We start from the raw sequence: 16,138 nt of genomic DNA on the forward strand, positions 1-16,138 counted from the left end.
TGTTTGCAAGGCAGAAATAGAGACACAGGTGTAGAGAACAAACGTATGGACACCAAGGGTGAAAGTGGGGGAGGGGGGTGGTGGTGTGATGAACTGGGAGACTGGGATTGACATGTATACACTGGTATGTATAAAATAGATGACTAATCAGAACCTGCTGTATAAAAAATAAATTAATTAAATTAAATTAAAAAAATAATAATCCTTTTCTTCAGACTCATTAGCCATATTTCATGTGTTTCAATAGCCACATGTAGCTAGTGGCTACCATAGTGCACAGAATAGAACATTTCCACAACAGAAAGTTCTACTACTTCTAGAAGATTCAAAAATTTCCCATTTTTTAAACCTGAAATTTTATGCCAAAAATGAGTATCTAATAAAAATTTGTGGAATAAAACTGCATAGTTTTCTCATAATTTTAAAACACAGCTCAATTTAATTTTTAGTTGTGGAAAATAGGCAGCCAATTAAGGTAAGCAAAACGGAGTGGAACATCATTATTAAAACTTCTGGAAGGCTTCACATTGTAAGCTTCATGGAGCAGGGGACTCTGGGGTCATTCTAATAATCACCACTACTTAACAAAGTGTCTGATATATGGCTGGTGTCTCAAATTTTTAACAGTGATTTCCTCTGGAATTAGAACTTCGCTGATGTCTCTGTTGGCGAATGGGGAGACCTGAGGTTTGATTTTCAATTTCGTATACTAAAACTGTAGTTTAAAACTGTATATTTATAATATACTTAGATTTTATTTTTTTAAATAGTGAGAAGCTTTAAAGTTTGGGAAATGTTTAAGATGGACTATTTTTTAAAGATGTAACTTGCCCTCCCATCTCCACACACGTACATCAGAAACCTACATTCAGTAGTCTATTTGTCCATCTGTACCCTATGAACTGTTTGTGAATACACACACACATTCAAATAAATCACATTTCTTTATTCCCCGTAGTAAATGCAAACACATACATGCACAGAGAAAACTTGCCTCTCCCTTCAGATTCTCAGCCAGACAAATGGTAATACTTGAAGACATGTTGATACTACCAATTATATTGACTCAGAAACTGGTTAGTAGACAATCCTTTGACTTTAGGCACATCCTGTAACATTTGTTCATTAATTAAAAAAAAATAAAATAAAAGAAGCCACTGAACTGAACTAGGTTATTTCTAAACTAGTAATATTTTTATGTTCCAGGCATTGACTAGTTTGCTTTGTGATGTGTTCATGTAAACAATGTTAGTAAGTTAAAAGCTTTTGGGACTTCCCTGGTGGTCAGTGGTTAAGACTCCGTGCTTCCACTGCAGGGGGCATGGGTTTGATCCCTGGTCTGGGAACTAAGATCCCAAATGCCACATGGTGTGGAAAAAAAAAAACTTTGTTGAAATGTGACTTAAAGGTGATAATACATTTTATATTTTAAACTACAGCAATACTATCAGAATTGTTCTTGTCCCTATGAATAGTTCAATTTTTCTTGGGTGTTAAGAATTTTAAAATTCATATTTTCTGTGTTTTCACAATGTCTTGGAAAAATAGAATCATAGATCTATTTCATTCTTTTGTCACACAGCATAACCATACTCAAACCAACCCTGCATTATTCTTTTATATCTGGGAGGCCCTATAGCTTTAAAATTTTAGCACCCTCATCTTTTTATGCTTACTTCTGTCATGTATGGATCTACTAAATTACTCACTTTAGACTCTATCACACATCTCATTAATTTTATATTCCAAATTCAACACTCTAATACTTTACCTTCTCTGTTGAATAAATATCCAAATATGTTCATCAATGTTGCACTGAATCTAGCTAATAACAAATACTGTCCTTTTAAAGATTCTGGAATCTTGTGAATCTTATTTGCCCATATCCTCATAACCAATGGAAATGTCTTTGATAATTGTGAATTGATGCAATAAAAGTTTTAAAAAATCACATGGGATATAAAGGCTATCTTTATACTAAATTAAAACTTTATTGAATAAAGAACACTCTCCAGAACACATGATCAGATGGACTAGGTCTACATTACATGCAATGAAGCTGAACATGACAGTAGTTTAACATGGAATGTCAAACAAATTAGTATTTCTCATTGTACAAAACTGCTTACGTAGTTGACATGCAAGAAGAAAAGTATGATACTCTGCATTTTCACTAATCATCCGTGATGAATTTTAAAAAGACATTTGAAGAAACTGGTAGATTTCTTTAGGATAGATTTCAAATAAATTAGTTACATGTGTACTATTGAAACTTCTTTCAACCTCTCTTGCATTCCAAATAAAATCTTAGTGCAAACATCAAAGTTGCTGGTTACTCCAAAAGACTGTCAAACTCATGATAGAATAAAAGTTCTGAATTAATGTGCATAAGTAGGACAAAACCAAGAATACCAGTTACTGCAAAATTCATTTAGGCACACTTAATAGTCCACTCTAAGCATTTTTTTCTAAGTCTCTCACATTAAGTACTAAAGCCTGTTTACAGTACTAAAATTCTATCATTCAAGCATCATTGATTATATTTCAGAAAAAGAAAATCATTCATTTCAGCAATAGCATTACTGCTATATTCTAAAAAAAGAAAACAGAAAAAAAAAAGAATCATAATTAACAAAACCAGTATCCATAATAGGATACATGGAGAAAAGACATTTTAGGGGAAAAAAAAATGTGCTTTACTTGCACAGCAGGAATTATATAATGTAAACACCATATTGGCCCACACCACAAAATCCATGAGAAAGGTTCAAATTTGAACACCATGTGTGCATTATTTTCAAATCTGTGTTTGTGAGTTTATACTGCATCTGCTTGTACCAATACATGACAAATAAAACACACTCTTCCACACACATTCACATACAAGTGATTGTTAAACATTGAGCATGGCTTGCTTCCCTGACTTTAACTCAAAAAATGGTAAGTGATATCCCAACTGTTTTTTAAATGTCTACAGAAATCATTAAATGAATGTGAATAGTAGTTGAGGAATGATGCAAAGTGATGGTAATAATAACGTGGATGTAAAAAAGAATGTACGTAAAACTGGCTGAGATTTGCAAATGCATGGAAAGTCTTCTTCTGTGGGCCGTGTCTGAACTTTTAACTGATACCAAGAATAAAAAATATAGTAGCACAAGTCCATTGACACCTGGAGGGTCAGGCCTAGAAAGCTTACCTTCAAAGTGCAAATTTTAACAATGGAATGTTTTAGCAGGGACATAAGGACAATCCTCTGTCTTCTTCTTGATAAAGAGAAGTAGGATGTTCAGGAAGTATTTTCTCCTGGCCAAAGTTATTTCAGTTTCTTGGTAAAACAAAAAAGTATTTAACCAAAAATATCACCCACCCAGTCTTTCACATACACAGAAGTATTCTTAAGGGTGTGTGGGGAGGAAAAAGCCCTTAACTATGGATCACCTAATGCAACTTTTATTTAAAATTTAAGTTCTTTGAATCAACTACATTAAATACCAACATGTACCTCTCTCATCCCTTCCCTCTCCACCTGCCTATCCCTAACACCCCCAGTGAACCAGGTATTCTAATGTCTTTGTGTTTTCTAAGCCTCGTGACAAGGCTGTTGAGTACCACCTCCACTGGAAAAAAAATGAACACCTAAGGTGCACTTTCTATAGCACCTTTTTCTTCTCCACAACTGAGTGGAATCTTTATGCTCTCAAGACTGGACCTAGATCTCTAGGTCATCAGGCCGAGGTCGGCTGCTGGCACGACTGCTGGCTCTGCTGGAAGGCCGCTGGTCCACAATGGCTAGAGGCTGTAGTTCATGGCCAGCATCGAGCTTTTTAGAATTCTGGTGGTCATCAGGGAAATCAAAAGGCTGTGCGTGGGAGTTAGAGATGGTGCTTCCTGCCTGCCCCATTCGATTTTGTTCTGCACTGTAATTAGCCCAGTTTTGCTCACTTGCTTGTTTGTTGTAATTGCGGCAGGAAGAATTGTTTCTGTCTCCGGTAACCAGCTTGTACCCGGGAGGAGACATGGGTGAGAGGGGAGCGGTTGGGGAGGAGCAGCCATTGAAATAAGCATATTTTGGAGATCCACAGTCTTTGGCGTGGTTCGGTGGGCTGCTGGTAGTGTGGTAAGGATCGTTCTTTCCCTTCACGCGATCCTTAACACCCTTGAAGAAGACATAGAAGAGTTCGATGATGTTCAAGCCAAGAGACACCAAGGACACGACCAGCATGAAGATGATGAAGATGGTTTTCTCCGTGGGACGAGAAAGGAAGCAGTCCACCTGATGCGGGCAGGGATCTCTTTTACAAGTGTAAACAGCACTCAAACTGAATCCATAGACGTACCACTGGATCAGCAAGAAGGCTACCTCAAAGACAGACTTGAAGAGGATACTGATGATGTAGGTTCGCAGCAAACCCCCTCGCATTTTCACCTTGCCATGCTCTTCGATGCCATACTTGAACTTCTTTATTTCAATCTGCTTCAAGTGCATCTCCAAATTCCTATCATCAGTTTGGGCTTTGAGTTCCTCCTCTTTCTTGTTCAGTTTCTCTTCCTTTCGCATCACGTAGAACACATGAGCCAGGTACAAGAGTGTGGGAACAGACACAAATATGATCTGCAGGACCCAGAAACGCACATGAGAGATTGGGAAAGATTTGTCATAGCAGACGTTTTCACAACCAGGTTGTTGAGTGTTACAGCGAAAGGCAGACTGCTCATCACCCCAGGCTGACTCAACTGCTGTCCCCAGTAGCAGGATTCGGAAAATGAAAAGGACTGACAGCCACACCTTCCCTCCAGCGGTAGAATAGGCTTGAACCTTGTCAAGGAGTTTGCCTAAGGCACTCCAGTCACCCATGTTGCCTGGGCACCACCTGAAAAGAAAAAGACAACTAAATGATCATAGGCCACAGATTGTTAGTTTAATATACAGTTTCTTTCAGCCAGCAGTCAAAGTACTGTAAAAGATCTCCTATCTTTCTAGCACTCTTCAAAAACAAACAAAAAAGCCACAAGTGCAAACTCTTCCATTTTCCCCTGAAAAGAGCTCTCAAATTTTCTTGAGATACGCTAAATCTTCGAAACACCAGAGCCTATGTGCAGAGTAAATTGCGATCTTAACCTTGCGAAGATGTATTACTTGCTCAACCACTGTCTTACCACGTGACTTGAGAAGTTGTCTGCGCTAAGTGTCTCTGCTTATTTTATCCCCCCTGGACGGTCCAATTAGAGGACGGTTCTTACCTGATAGGCCTGTGTCTGCATGCACACCCAAGCAAAATGTTGATATGGGGTATTCAAAAAGCATGGGTACCTAAGAATTGAGGTAAGAACACCCATACCCATGCACATGCATGCAACCTGTTTTCAAACCTCATTCCTATTACATATAGTACTTTATTCCTAATTGTATCCTGAAATGTTTCTCCTTGGTAATTCAAGAGTCATTTGTGCATACTCTACAGTGTAGTCATTTATACCTCTCTGTTTCTTCTTAAGCAGTGACTCATGTGGTTCAGAAGTCTGTCTTCTGCCCAGAGGAAAATACGTTGTGCTGAAACACACCATTTTGACACACTGCGTCCCTAGATGCAGGAACGTACTTTCAAAAAACAAGACTAAATGAACATCACATTTCAAGTAAGAGTTCAATTGACCTCGATACTAATTATAGCCTGAGAAATGAAAAGACAACTTTAGTGTTATCTCTAGTAAAAAAGACTGGTTTTAATCTTTGGATTGCTGTACAAGTAAGTTCCTTTACTGGGTTTTGGGTCCTCAGCCCACACACTCTATTTAACTTCCTATCAATACCTAGATATCTCAAGCCTAGGACTAACCCATTATTGGGGCTGATATGACAGGAATCCCAAAAGTTATTTAGTTCAGTTTATTCTTCTAATGCCAATAGTCCTTTTAACTGATGAAAATTGAGGTCTTAAGTATATAGGAAATATTCAGCTATCCGTAGAGCCAGAAAAAGACTTTCAATCCCACGACCAAGGCTTCCCAATGCATGACACTGGTCTTAAAATTATAGCAAAGCTGGGTTAACATTAGAAATGTTTCCGTGCTTTAACATATACAATCTTAGCGGGGGCTGAAATCTGGTAAGAAATGAATAACATTGCATGTGGCAGCCAGAGAGAATATAGTCTAATTTTCAGCAGAGAGTAATTGGAGGGTTCAGAATGGGATGAAGTAGTCAAAGATTATTTAATAATTAAAAACAAGCAAAGCAAAGGCTTTTCAGGAGCTTACTGAATTTTAAATAGTATAACTAGGGCTTCCCTGGTGGCGCAGTGGTTGAGAGTCCGCCTGTCGATGCAGGGGACACGGGTTCGTGACCCGGTCCGGGAAGATCTCACATGTCACAGAGCGGCTGGGCCCGTGAGCCATGGCCGCTGAGCCTGCGCATCCGGAGCCTGTGCTCCGCAACGGGAGAGGCCACAACAGAGGCCTGCGTACCACAAAAAAAAAAAAAAATAGTATAACTAAAAGTAGGATTATATAGACTTCCTAGAAATATGTTTGTTGTCGGGATATAAAGAATTTTTCATCTGGTATTAAACTATAAGCCATCTTCTCCTTGTGGGAAGTAAATGAGGTCCATGGGAATCTTCTTCCCCACCAAGCAATGTTACATTTCTGTCTAATGCCTGTACCTCCTGGCTATAGAGGGCAGAAAAAAATGAATTGGATACTGGTCTGGGATTTCCTGGATGGAACAAAGAAGCGATGGCTGATTCATAAACTGAAAATGTATCAGCTATCTAAATTAGCAGTCAGTGAGTATTTTTGATGACAGCCCAGAGACTGGTGCCAAAGAAAGGGGGGTGGGTGATGGGTAAAGGTTGGAGGTGAGTGGTAAAGGTTGGAGGTCGGTGGGCAAGTTACAGTAAATAACTTTTTAATGACCCTGCCAGTGGTCATAAAAAAGGGAGCTTCACCTCTAGGAAGGGCCATTTTAGATTGTGAATCGAAAGTGAAATTGATGTATGGAAAGAGCAGTCACACAAGAACAAAGGCTTGTAGGACTGACAAAGAGAGTGAAATAGCCAGGGGAAAGCTTGAGAAGCTTGAAGAGAGGCAGTAATTTAGCTTTGACAGACAGTTTGATATGACAGAATGTAAAAGAAAGAAACTACAATTTAGCAGAAGATACTACACTGGGAATGAAGAAGCACAGTCCGTGAGGACAGAATTTTTGAAGCTCTATCAATAGACAGTTTCGATGTGATGATGTGTAAATTGGTCCCGATTCTGTGTAGAGAATTACAATATTTTGCCAGTGTCATCTGCTTTTGCTCAATATTCCAGTTTTGGGGGGGTGGGGGTGGGGATGAATGACAGAAACAATCAAGTATAAAATGATAAACTGCACACGTCTCTTCACATTCACACGATGATCGAGCTCAAGAAAAACTTAACGTGCTTCAGGTACACTGAGAAGTTGTCATTTTAGTCAGTGTTTCGTTATTATTCAAAGTAAAATATGTAGATGCTTGTGGCAATTAATTACTAAGTTTCTTTACACTCTATGGAAAAATAAAACTTGAGTTTCATATAATTCTGAGATTCCACAAAAATACCCTATAGTGCCACAGTATGTGAACTGGGTCACTGGACAGCTCTCTAGGTAGTAGCCAAGTTGTCTTTTCTTTAAGCAGCCACCCAGTTGTCATTTGCATTAACTGAGTTATACTCTTTTACCTGAATGAGTTGAATTATCCAATTGGACACCTAGTATCCTGCAGCATGTAGATACCTGTTATTAGCACTATCATAGAGACCATCAGATAATGTTTAATGTGATGGCTTATAATGCCATTATCTTTTTGGTAGTCATTCACTTTGCTGTGAATTAAAAGTTCTATCAACTGGTTGTCCCCTCATCCCCATTATCATTTTCATTTTTCCAAGTCATAGTTGAAAAAGTAATGCCCTTTTATAAGAAGAGGTCATAATTATGTTTACAGAATCCCTAGCATTGATTTACAGACTATATACCCCATTCACATTCACTAGTATGAGACAGGTATATTCCTTATTTGATATATGATAACATCATGGCAGTTGAGCATATATCCTGTATATTCATGCCTTCACCTCTAGGTTCCCAGGGTGGAAATTTATATGTAGATTAAGGTCTAGGTTAAGGAGTTGTACAAACTTCTCATTAGGAGCATATGCTTGACAGTAGCTGGACCGTCCTTCTTGTGTCCTCTATGTACCATGTTAGATCACATTTTCCATTGCTCTTCACGGCCCTCTAGACTAGAAGCCAAAAACCAGTCACGCCAGGTGTGACCCACGCAAGGACCCTCTGGGCCCTTTGCAGGTTCCCGAAGGGCATCAGAATCACTTAGCATGTGTTAAGAACATACATTCCTGACACTCACCAGTTTGAATGAATATCATGGGGTGAGGGTGGGGGGTGGCTTGTGAATCATTCTTTTGTTTTTTTTTCTTTTTCTAAACAAATGCACCAGGTGATTCTGAAGTAAGTTTTCAGGCCAAGAGGCAAATGTTTCTTGACATTTTTTGGTGCTCTGTCTCGTCTCTCATTCAAAATATTTAGGAGTGGAGAAATGGCAGGAGAGCAGAAAGGGATTGAGTGTCTAAAAAGGTCAAGGGGATGGGGGGGCAGGGTTAGTATGGGGAGCAGAGGTCTCTGGGCAACTGGGAACTGAGCTTACCCTTTACTGTACAGCCCCCTGTCCCTCCACCTCCATCGGCTGCTCCCCAAGAGCACAAGGACTCAAATGCTTTATTCAAAATGAAAAAAAAACTTCTATTTTAAGTTACTTTTGACTGTCCCCTGTTCCAGAGCCATATAAACAAATCACTGTGCCAAAGCTAGACACTTTTCTGTGTCATTAATGTTCTAATAATTATTAGGAGAATTAGAATATATTTTACTCCCAATTTTAAAGATTTTCCCAAGAAGAGACACTGTAATGAGTTGAGAGTGGGGAACTAAAATAAAATAAAGGTAAATAGGAGTGCTTCCTGATAAAAATCCACTTAATGGATTTGGGGGGTGGGGCGGGGCAGAAGTACTCTGTGTGTTTCTAATATCCTAAACCAAACATTATAAGCCCCTTGGGACTTCCCTGGCAGTCCAGTGGTTAAGACTCCGAGCTTCCACTGCAGGGGGCACAGGTTCAATCCCTGGTTGGGGAACTAGGAGCCAGCATGCCCTAGGGTGCGGCCAAAACAAAAAAAACTATAAGCCCCAAAACTAAACTGTAAACTCTCCTAATGTTTTTCTTTAATTTTTGTAAGAACCCCTCTCCCTTGCAGTAAATGTCTTTGAGTGGGCTCAGTTGTGACCATTCCTCTATAGTTACAAGAGCCAGATGTGTTTTTGGTAATATTCATACCCACACATAATTAACATAATCTACATTCAACCTGTCTGCAAATTCTATAGGTTTTATCTTCCACCCAAAACAGACTATGAGTCTCACCACCACCCCTGCTCTTAGCCTGATCTCAGCCATCATCAGGTTACTTGTCACCTTTCTTCAGGTTATATGTCAAGACCCTAGTTACCCTGCTCGCCAATCTATTCTCCTCAGTCAGTCTTGGAAAAACTAACAAGCCGATCTGCCTTGATCAGCTTGGTTCCATCTCCATGGCTTGTTCTGGTATCACCTCATCAGCCAGCACTCTAGGTCTGTCACTTGCTACTCCCCTTGTTCTGTTTTTGTTTTTTTAATGGCCCTTGGCTCTACGTGGCACATTATGTATTTACTTGTTTATTGTTTGTCTGCCTCCATGACAAGGACTTTTCACTATCTGCTTTCCTCAGCTAGAATGTGAGCTCCATGAGGGAGTTTCTTTTGTCCACTGCTGTATCTCCAGTGCTTAAAAGAGTTAAGAGATAGTGAATATCTATTGAATGAATTAAAAGCGGCTTGTACAAAGAAAGGTACTAGGTTTCACCAGTTTTGTTTGTTTGTTTACTATCTCCCTGGGACTCTCTTAATTATAGTTATATATCCCAAACTTCTGAAGTTTCAAATTAATTAAAAAGAGACTTCCACAGTAAAAAAAAAAAAGTGGTATTGTCAGCATCTCATATTACACGGACTATTAAATTTTCAAGTGATAATTGCTGTAACAGAGAACTGTCTGAAACAACATACTTTAAATGATTCCTGAACAGGCAATATGACTGAATTAAGAAAACAGACTCTTTAACAAAGAATTTGTTAAACAAGGTCTTGAATTTATTACACAAGGTCATAGTGATTTGGGATTCTTGCAGAACTGCACCAGGTATCACAGATATTTATGCAGTTTCACTATTATGCTGTTTTACAGGTTAAGATTTTAAAACAACACCACCAAAAAAAAAACTTGTTCGGTCCAATTCTGCAGTATTCTAATTCTGACTGGACTACACAATTCAACTGTCGCCGAAAGAGACCCCCCAGTGTCTTGCAATAGAAGAAATAATCTGTTAAAACTTGTGTTTATTTTAAGAATGATAAATCTCGGGGTAAGATTGGGGCTCTGAAGAATATTGGGGAAGAATAACAGCTGATATCAACCCTGGTTAATATAACATCTCTATATAGTTTGAGTGTATGTTAGGCAGTTAAGTGATTTGAATCAGGTACCATAGAAAATGTATCTTCCCAGTTCATCAGGTAATATACAACCTTTGCTTCCTTATACCTGGGTAGTTAGCCTAACTCTGTGATGTATCAAACCTATTCCGTGTAAACCTCTGTTCTATTTAAAATTCTGTCTCATGGCTCCCTGATTATCCTTAGATTCCTTTGTAAAGACTGAAATACTGCTACATTTCTGCAGGTATCTGATGTGTGTGGCATTGCTTTTTTGAGGGAGGTAGGATGGGGAACACACTAACAAGCCTTCTTTCCACGGCCCTCACCCTTTTTCATCACCCTGTCAGCACACATCAGCCTCCACAGAACAATGAGATGAGATGGGAGTTGAGGAGTGAGGGACTCCATCCAAAGAGACAATCCCCTCCCCTAGTCCAATAGCTACCACTCAACTCCCCTACTAACGGAAGTTTCTAATGGTCACTTGAGGGGTGCTAGAGGAAAGAGCCTAAGTCAGAAGCTGCAGGCTAAAAGCCATGTTCTTAGATTGTGATTGGATAGACTTTAAAATAACGCTATTTCTATCAGTTTTGGTGCTTCCCCCAAATGTCACCTCCAAATTTACTATTTTTATTGAACAGCCTAGTTATTTTGTCATCATATAAACACACTCTTAGAGCCCTCACAAGTGTATTGATTAAGAACAGTCTATTTTCCTTAATGAGCATTGAATGAATATCTCATGCACATGAAGCTCTTAATAAAAGCTCAATAAAGTTTAGCTATTACTCTTTAAATGAATTTTAGATATAGATATAGCCCACTTATTTTCTAACTTTGGCATCCTTTCTTTAGCAAAATAGCAACTAAGAAGTGATTAACATTTGCCTAATGGTAATCAAAATCAGTTTTCTAGATGCTCCTGTAATGAGTACAATATTGCTATTTTAGCAACCTCAAAGAGATTTATGAAAAGGAGGAATTTACCCTTTATCAGTTAATAGGGAGAAAGGACCATGAAGAGGGTCTTTGTGTTTCTATTTGGGGGCATCTCCTCTAAATCATGGAAAAAGTCATATACTATAGAATGTATCTGCCTTACAGAAATTGCTAAAAAACACTATATATTTTCTATATTACTGTAAATTTTAAACATTCCATAAAACACATTTTTTTTTGGCCATCCTGCGTGGCATGTGGGTTCTTAGTTCCCTGACCAGGGATCAAATCCGTGCCCCCTGCAGTGGAAGTGCGGAGTCTTAACCACTGGACCGCCAGGGAAGTCCCAAAACACATATTTTTAAGAAACTATTTAGAAAGCTAGGAAAACTTGGATGTGAAAGTTATTGAAAGTTAAGACATTCTTAAAGAAAAAATTTATATATATATATATGTATATATATATGTATGTGTATATATATATATATATGGCTCACCCTGGTTTGTGTTTTAACTTTGGCAAAAGACAGTATGTACACACATAGCCAAATGGTGAATCTAGACAGGCAAAGTGGAGACAAAGTGAAGAATTTAGGTAGTTACCCGAAGGAGGTTGGGGGGGGACTTCTGTTGAGAAATTCTGGGGATAATTTTTTAAACTTGACTTATCTATACTGAATATTGACATTAATGGTAAACACTAGATAATTAATAATTAATAACTTGTCTCCCCAGAGCTGAACCAACTTAACGTGTGTGAATATGCTCCAACAATCTATTCAAACAATTAAGACTCTTGAAGGGAAGTCAGATCAGAACAGGAAAGGTGGAGTAGAAGGTATTAATCACTGGTGACTTTCCTATCATTCCCTTCCCTCAGTATCATACATAGAGGCTCTGAGGCTCATACCAAGCTACCCCTCTGGATATCATCAGAGAAATGAAGGAATGCACTGTAATGTGAGGTTTCCATCCTTCTCTACGCAGGAACTGGAAACATGTACGTAACAAAACAACTCTCGATATCTGAACTCTCGATATCTGAAATCTCGATATCTGATATCTCGATATCAGACACTTGCTTGGAACTGTGTTTCCCAGGGTCAGCAATGTAAGAATTACACTGTAAAGGGCCAGGAACTGAGTGGATGGGGTGGCAGTGATAAACTATAAAAGGTAGTAGAAAAATGTGGAACATATTTAAACAGTGAAGAGAGTAGGATCAAAGCATTACCACTGCATTTTCCAGGCAAAGGACAGGTGATAACTATACTGACTTTGGAAACTGCAAAGCACCAGACATACACACTACTAGGACAGAATAACCTTCTGGCAATCTGGCCTACATAGAAGAATTACCCTTTCTCCTGAAGGGTTTTCTACTTGGCTTTTTTCATTCTTTGAGACAGGGTTAATTTAATGAGGTCTCTGCATTACTGCAGGATTTTATTCTTGGCAATCCTTGTATAAGTTAGGCTTTTTAAAAATTTTTCATAATCTACTCTTCAAACTGCCTGAGGCATTTTAGACTGAGTTCAAGTGTGCCCAATTATCAGAGGGTGAGATTAAGCATCTTTTCATTACCAGCTTGGTTTGGGAAGCAGAAGAAATTAAACCCACCTCCAAATAAAGCCACGTCTATTTTTCCAACAGTTTATAGCGCTCCTCTTCCCACCCCCACTTTGTACTCCTGGAGAGAAACACAGGCACGCCCTAGGGTTGAGGGTGAGGATGAGGTTGGTCAAGGAGAGCTTTTGATAAGCTTTATCAGAGATGCTCTGTAAACATCTGGATGGCCAGCCAAGAGGATAAGGGTGGGCGAGCCGCTGCTGGGAACTCACGGTTTGAGTTTCCGAATTCTGATCTGCCTCTGGACACGTCATGAGCTCTTTACTCATTTCATTATGGGGCTTCCTCCGCTCTCCCCACCCCATCCCTATTCTTGGGAAGTTTTGAGAACTTACAGAAGAGTTACAAGTGCCATTTAGGCACGGTAATTCCCAAGGTACTCAGATTTCCTTATGCTTTATACAGTAGGATTCAACAAGTTCAAAAAAAAAAAAAAGGACACTGTGGGTGCGGGTTTTGGAAGGGAAATTAGATTGACACATTTAATTCAATTAATCACTTGCTCTTCTTTTACCATTTGGCCACAGTCCATCTCTCCCCCCACCCCCGCCTCTCTCCCCCTCCCCCTTCCTTTCCAGTGGCGGAACTCGGACCTGCGCTGGGTTTGACCGTGAGGATTTGAGGGAAACTTCTCAGCAAACGTTTCCAAAGCGCGGAGGCTCGGCAGTGCAGGAGCCCCGGGCGAGCCGGGCAGATGATAAGATGGCAGGAGGCTCCCCGAGCCCTCCCGGCCCCAGGCCCCCGTCCTCGTTCCGCAAAGCTTTCATTTTTATTTGCTTTTCAGCATTCTCTGGTGCAAATACTTCAAACTGCAGGGTCACACCAAGAATTTAAACTAATTAGTCTGTTGAGTTAGAACAGACAAAATCCCGACCGGACACGAAAACGCACGGTTGCATTTCTGGCTAACAGAATGTGTGTTACCCATAAGAGCATGTAAGAAATTGAGCCCTTTAAAATAACAAATCAGTGTTATCTTTGCCTACTGGCAGCACCGCACTCTGCGGCTCAAACTCAAAAATGTTGCCCAAGAGCTCTGAAGTCTGCTACAGGTTCGGACAAGCGGAAGGCGGCGGGGGCGTGGGGCTGGGGGGAGGTAGCTCCCTCTAAGGCGCCGATTTAAGAAATTTCGTTTCCTATTCTTTCTAGGAGCCCCTGTCTTAGGAGACCGTTTTGGAAATGCACCCTGGCATATACTCTCTTCTAAACGTCCGTTCTCTCTCTGTTAATGCTTTGTTAAGTAACCACCACCCATTCAAGGGATTTCACCTCCGGAACTGCCAGCGTGGTCGACTCAGTGGTGGCTCTCCTGAGGGTCTCAAGATTTTTGCATAGTGGGTGCTAATACAAAGTAACCCTTTACTGTTGCTTTAAGAACCTCAATATTACAGCTCTGATTTTTATACCTTTTTGTTTACCGGGTAAAATTCTAGGAAGGGACCACGTGGAAGTCAAGCAGCAACGTCTTAACAAAGCACTTTGTTAAGAAGTTTGCTTTGCAAGGCTATAGAACATCAATCAAGATTTCCATATGAAAAAGTACAAAGAGTAGAATTCTATAGCAAGCACGCTAAGCAAATTTGCACTTTGATTTTTCTGCTGTTGTCAGTCAAACCCCCCAACCTAGGCCCCCTAACCCCGCCCCCCTCAAAGTTACAAAGCACCTAGACTGTTACTGATTACCCCAAAACGTAGAATTATCCTCTAAAATGGAGAACCAAATATCCAGTAACTTTATTCTAATATTCTGATTCTAATCAGAAAGATCTGAATCTTATTTACCTGTTGCATTATTAAAAGAAAACTTTTTAACAGTCAAAAAGCAAATACCGTAAGTTCAATTTTAAGTTTAAAACTATAGACACTTTCAAGTTCATCATTCCCTTTACAATATCATGTGAAAGCTACATTTAACAAATTTTAAAACTTTAGAAAAGTTTTTCTTGTAGAAAAAGAAAGGAATAGGTAAAGATCTTTTTAAAAACTTACTGTTTCTCTTGAAAGAAGTGAAGTAGTCACGCCGCCAAGTGATTGAACTCCTCAGAGAATGAAGTCAAATGCAAAAACAAGTCCAGGCCCTCAGACCTGTCTATTTAAAGTTTAAAAGTCTGCAGCTATTTGGTACTTTCCTCACTCCTTCCCCCTAATGAAAGAAAAGTGCTGATACCTCATAAAAGCTTTTTTCTTACTTGGAGCACAGAGCTTTTAAAAGTTTCAAGCCACTGACTCAACAAGGAGGAGGGACTAAAAGAAAGGGGCGGGGAAGAGGAAAGGCGGGCAGGAGAGTGGAGAGGAGGCCGGCGAACATGGACGGGTGGGGGAGAAGAAGCAAAGAGGAGTAACCAGCCCGGATAAAGCTGTACTTTAAATCTGCTGACTAGAGAAATGAAATAGCATTAGAGACGTGAGTTCCACTGCTTGTAGTTGCTCCTTACAAAAACAATTAGGGGTTTTAGTTAGCGCTTTTTTCACTAAAAGTCCAGAGATGATAAAAAGCAGTGTATTTTAGAATATTACTACCTTTTCTAAAATTTTACTTACTGTAATATTACAGTAAATTAATGTGGTGGAAAAGAGTATAGCCAAGGCATACTTGTTGCCTGTTGGCCAAGGTGTGTGAAGTTAAAGGTGTGTGTGAGTGAGTTATTTGATGAGCTAATTCCTTTCCTCTTAGTTTAAGTAGGGAGAGTGAAGAGAGGAAATGGCGATGGGAGAGAGAAATGTCAGAAATGAACATTTTATGGTGGTATGCCCATCCCAAATCCACCTTCCATCCCCGTGACTGCTTCGAATTTTTTTCTTTACTGCAGTTTAGCAAAACCAATGTAGTTTTATGTAACAATAGTTATAACTGTATAATATATAATACATTTTGACTGTGAAAATCTTGATATCTAACCTCTGCCAGATCTCCAGGGAACTGAAGATTTATAATATCTCAGCCCCATTCATGCCAACTCACTAAAAATGAAATCTCTTTTGTAGTG

General features: G+C 39.4%; 1 protein-coding gene across 1 annotated transcript; it reads right to left on the reverse strand.

Moving 5' to 3' along the window:
• Positions 1-3,712: 3,712 nt before the first annotated feature.
• GJA1 (gap junction protein alpha 1) lies at positions 3,713-15,300 on the reverse strand (the record flags this gene model as incomplete). Its single annotated transcript, XM_082855276.1, has 2 exons — positions 15,141-15,300; positions 3,713-4,874 (listed from the first exon to the last, which is right to left on the reverse strand). Exon 2 carries the CDS (start codon positions 4,856-4,858, stop codon positions 3,713-3,715), a length of 1,146 nt encoding a protein of 381 aa, XP_082711402.1. The 5' UTR covers positions 4,859-4,874; positions 15,141-15,300.
• Between the last annotated feature and the right edge of the window lie 838 nt (positions 15,301-16,138).

The sequence above is a fragment of the Leucopleurus acutus genome (assembly GCF_964270905.1).
Source record: "Leucopleurus acutus genome assembly, chromosome: 15".
Taxonomy (NCBI): domain Eukaryota; kingdom Metazoa; phylum Chordata; class Mammalia; order Artiodactyla; family Delphinidae; genus Leucopleurus; species Leucopleurus acutus.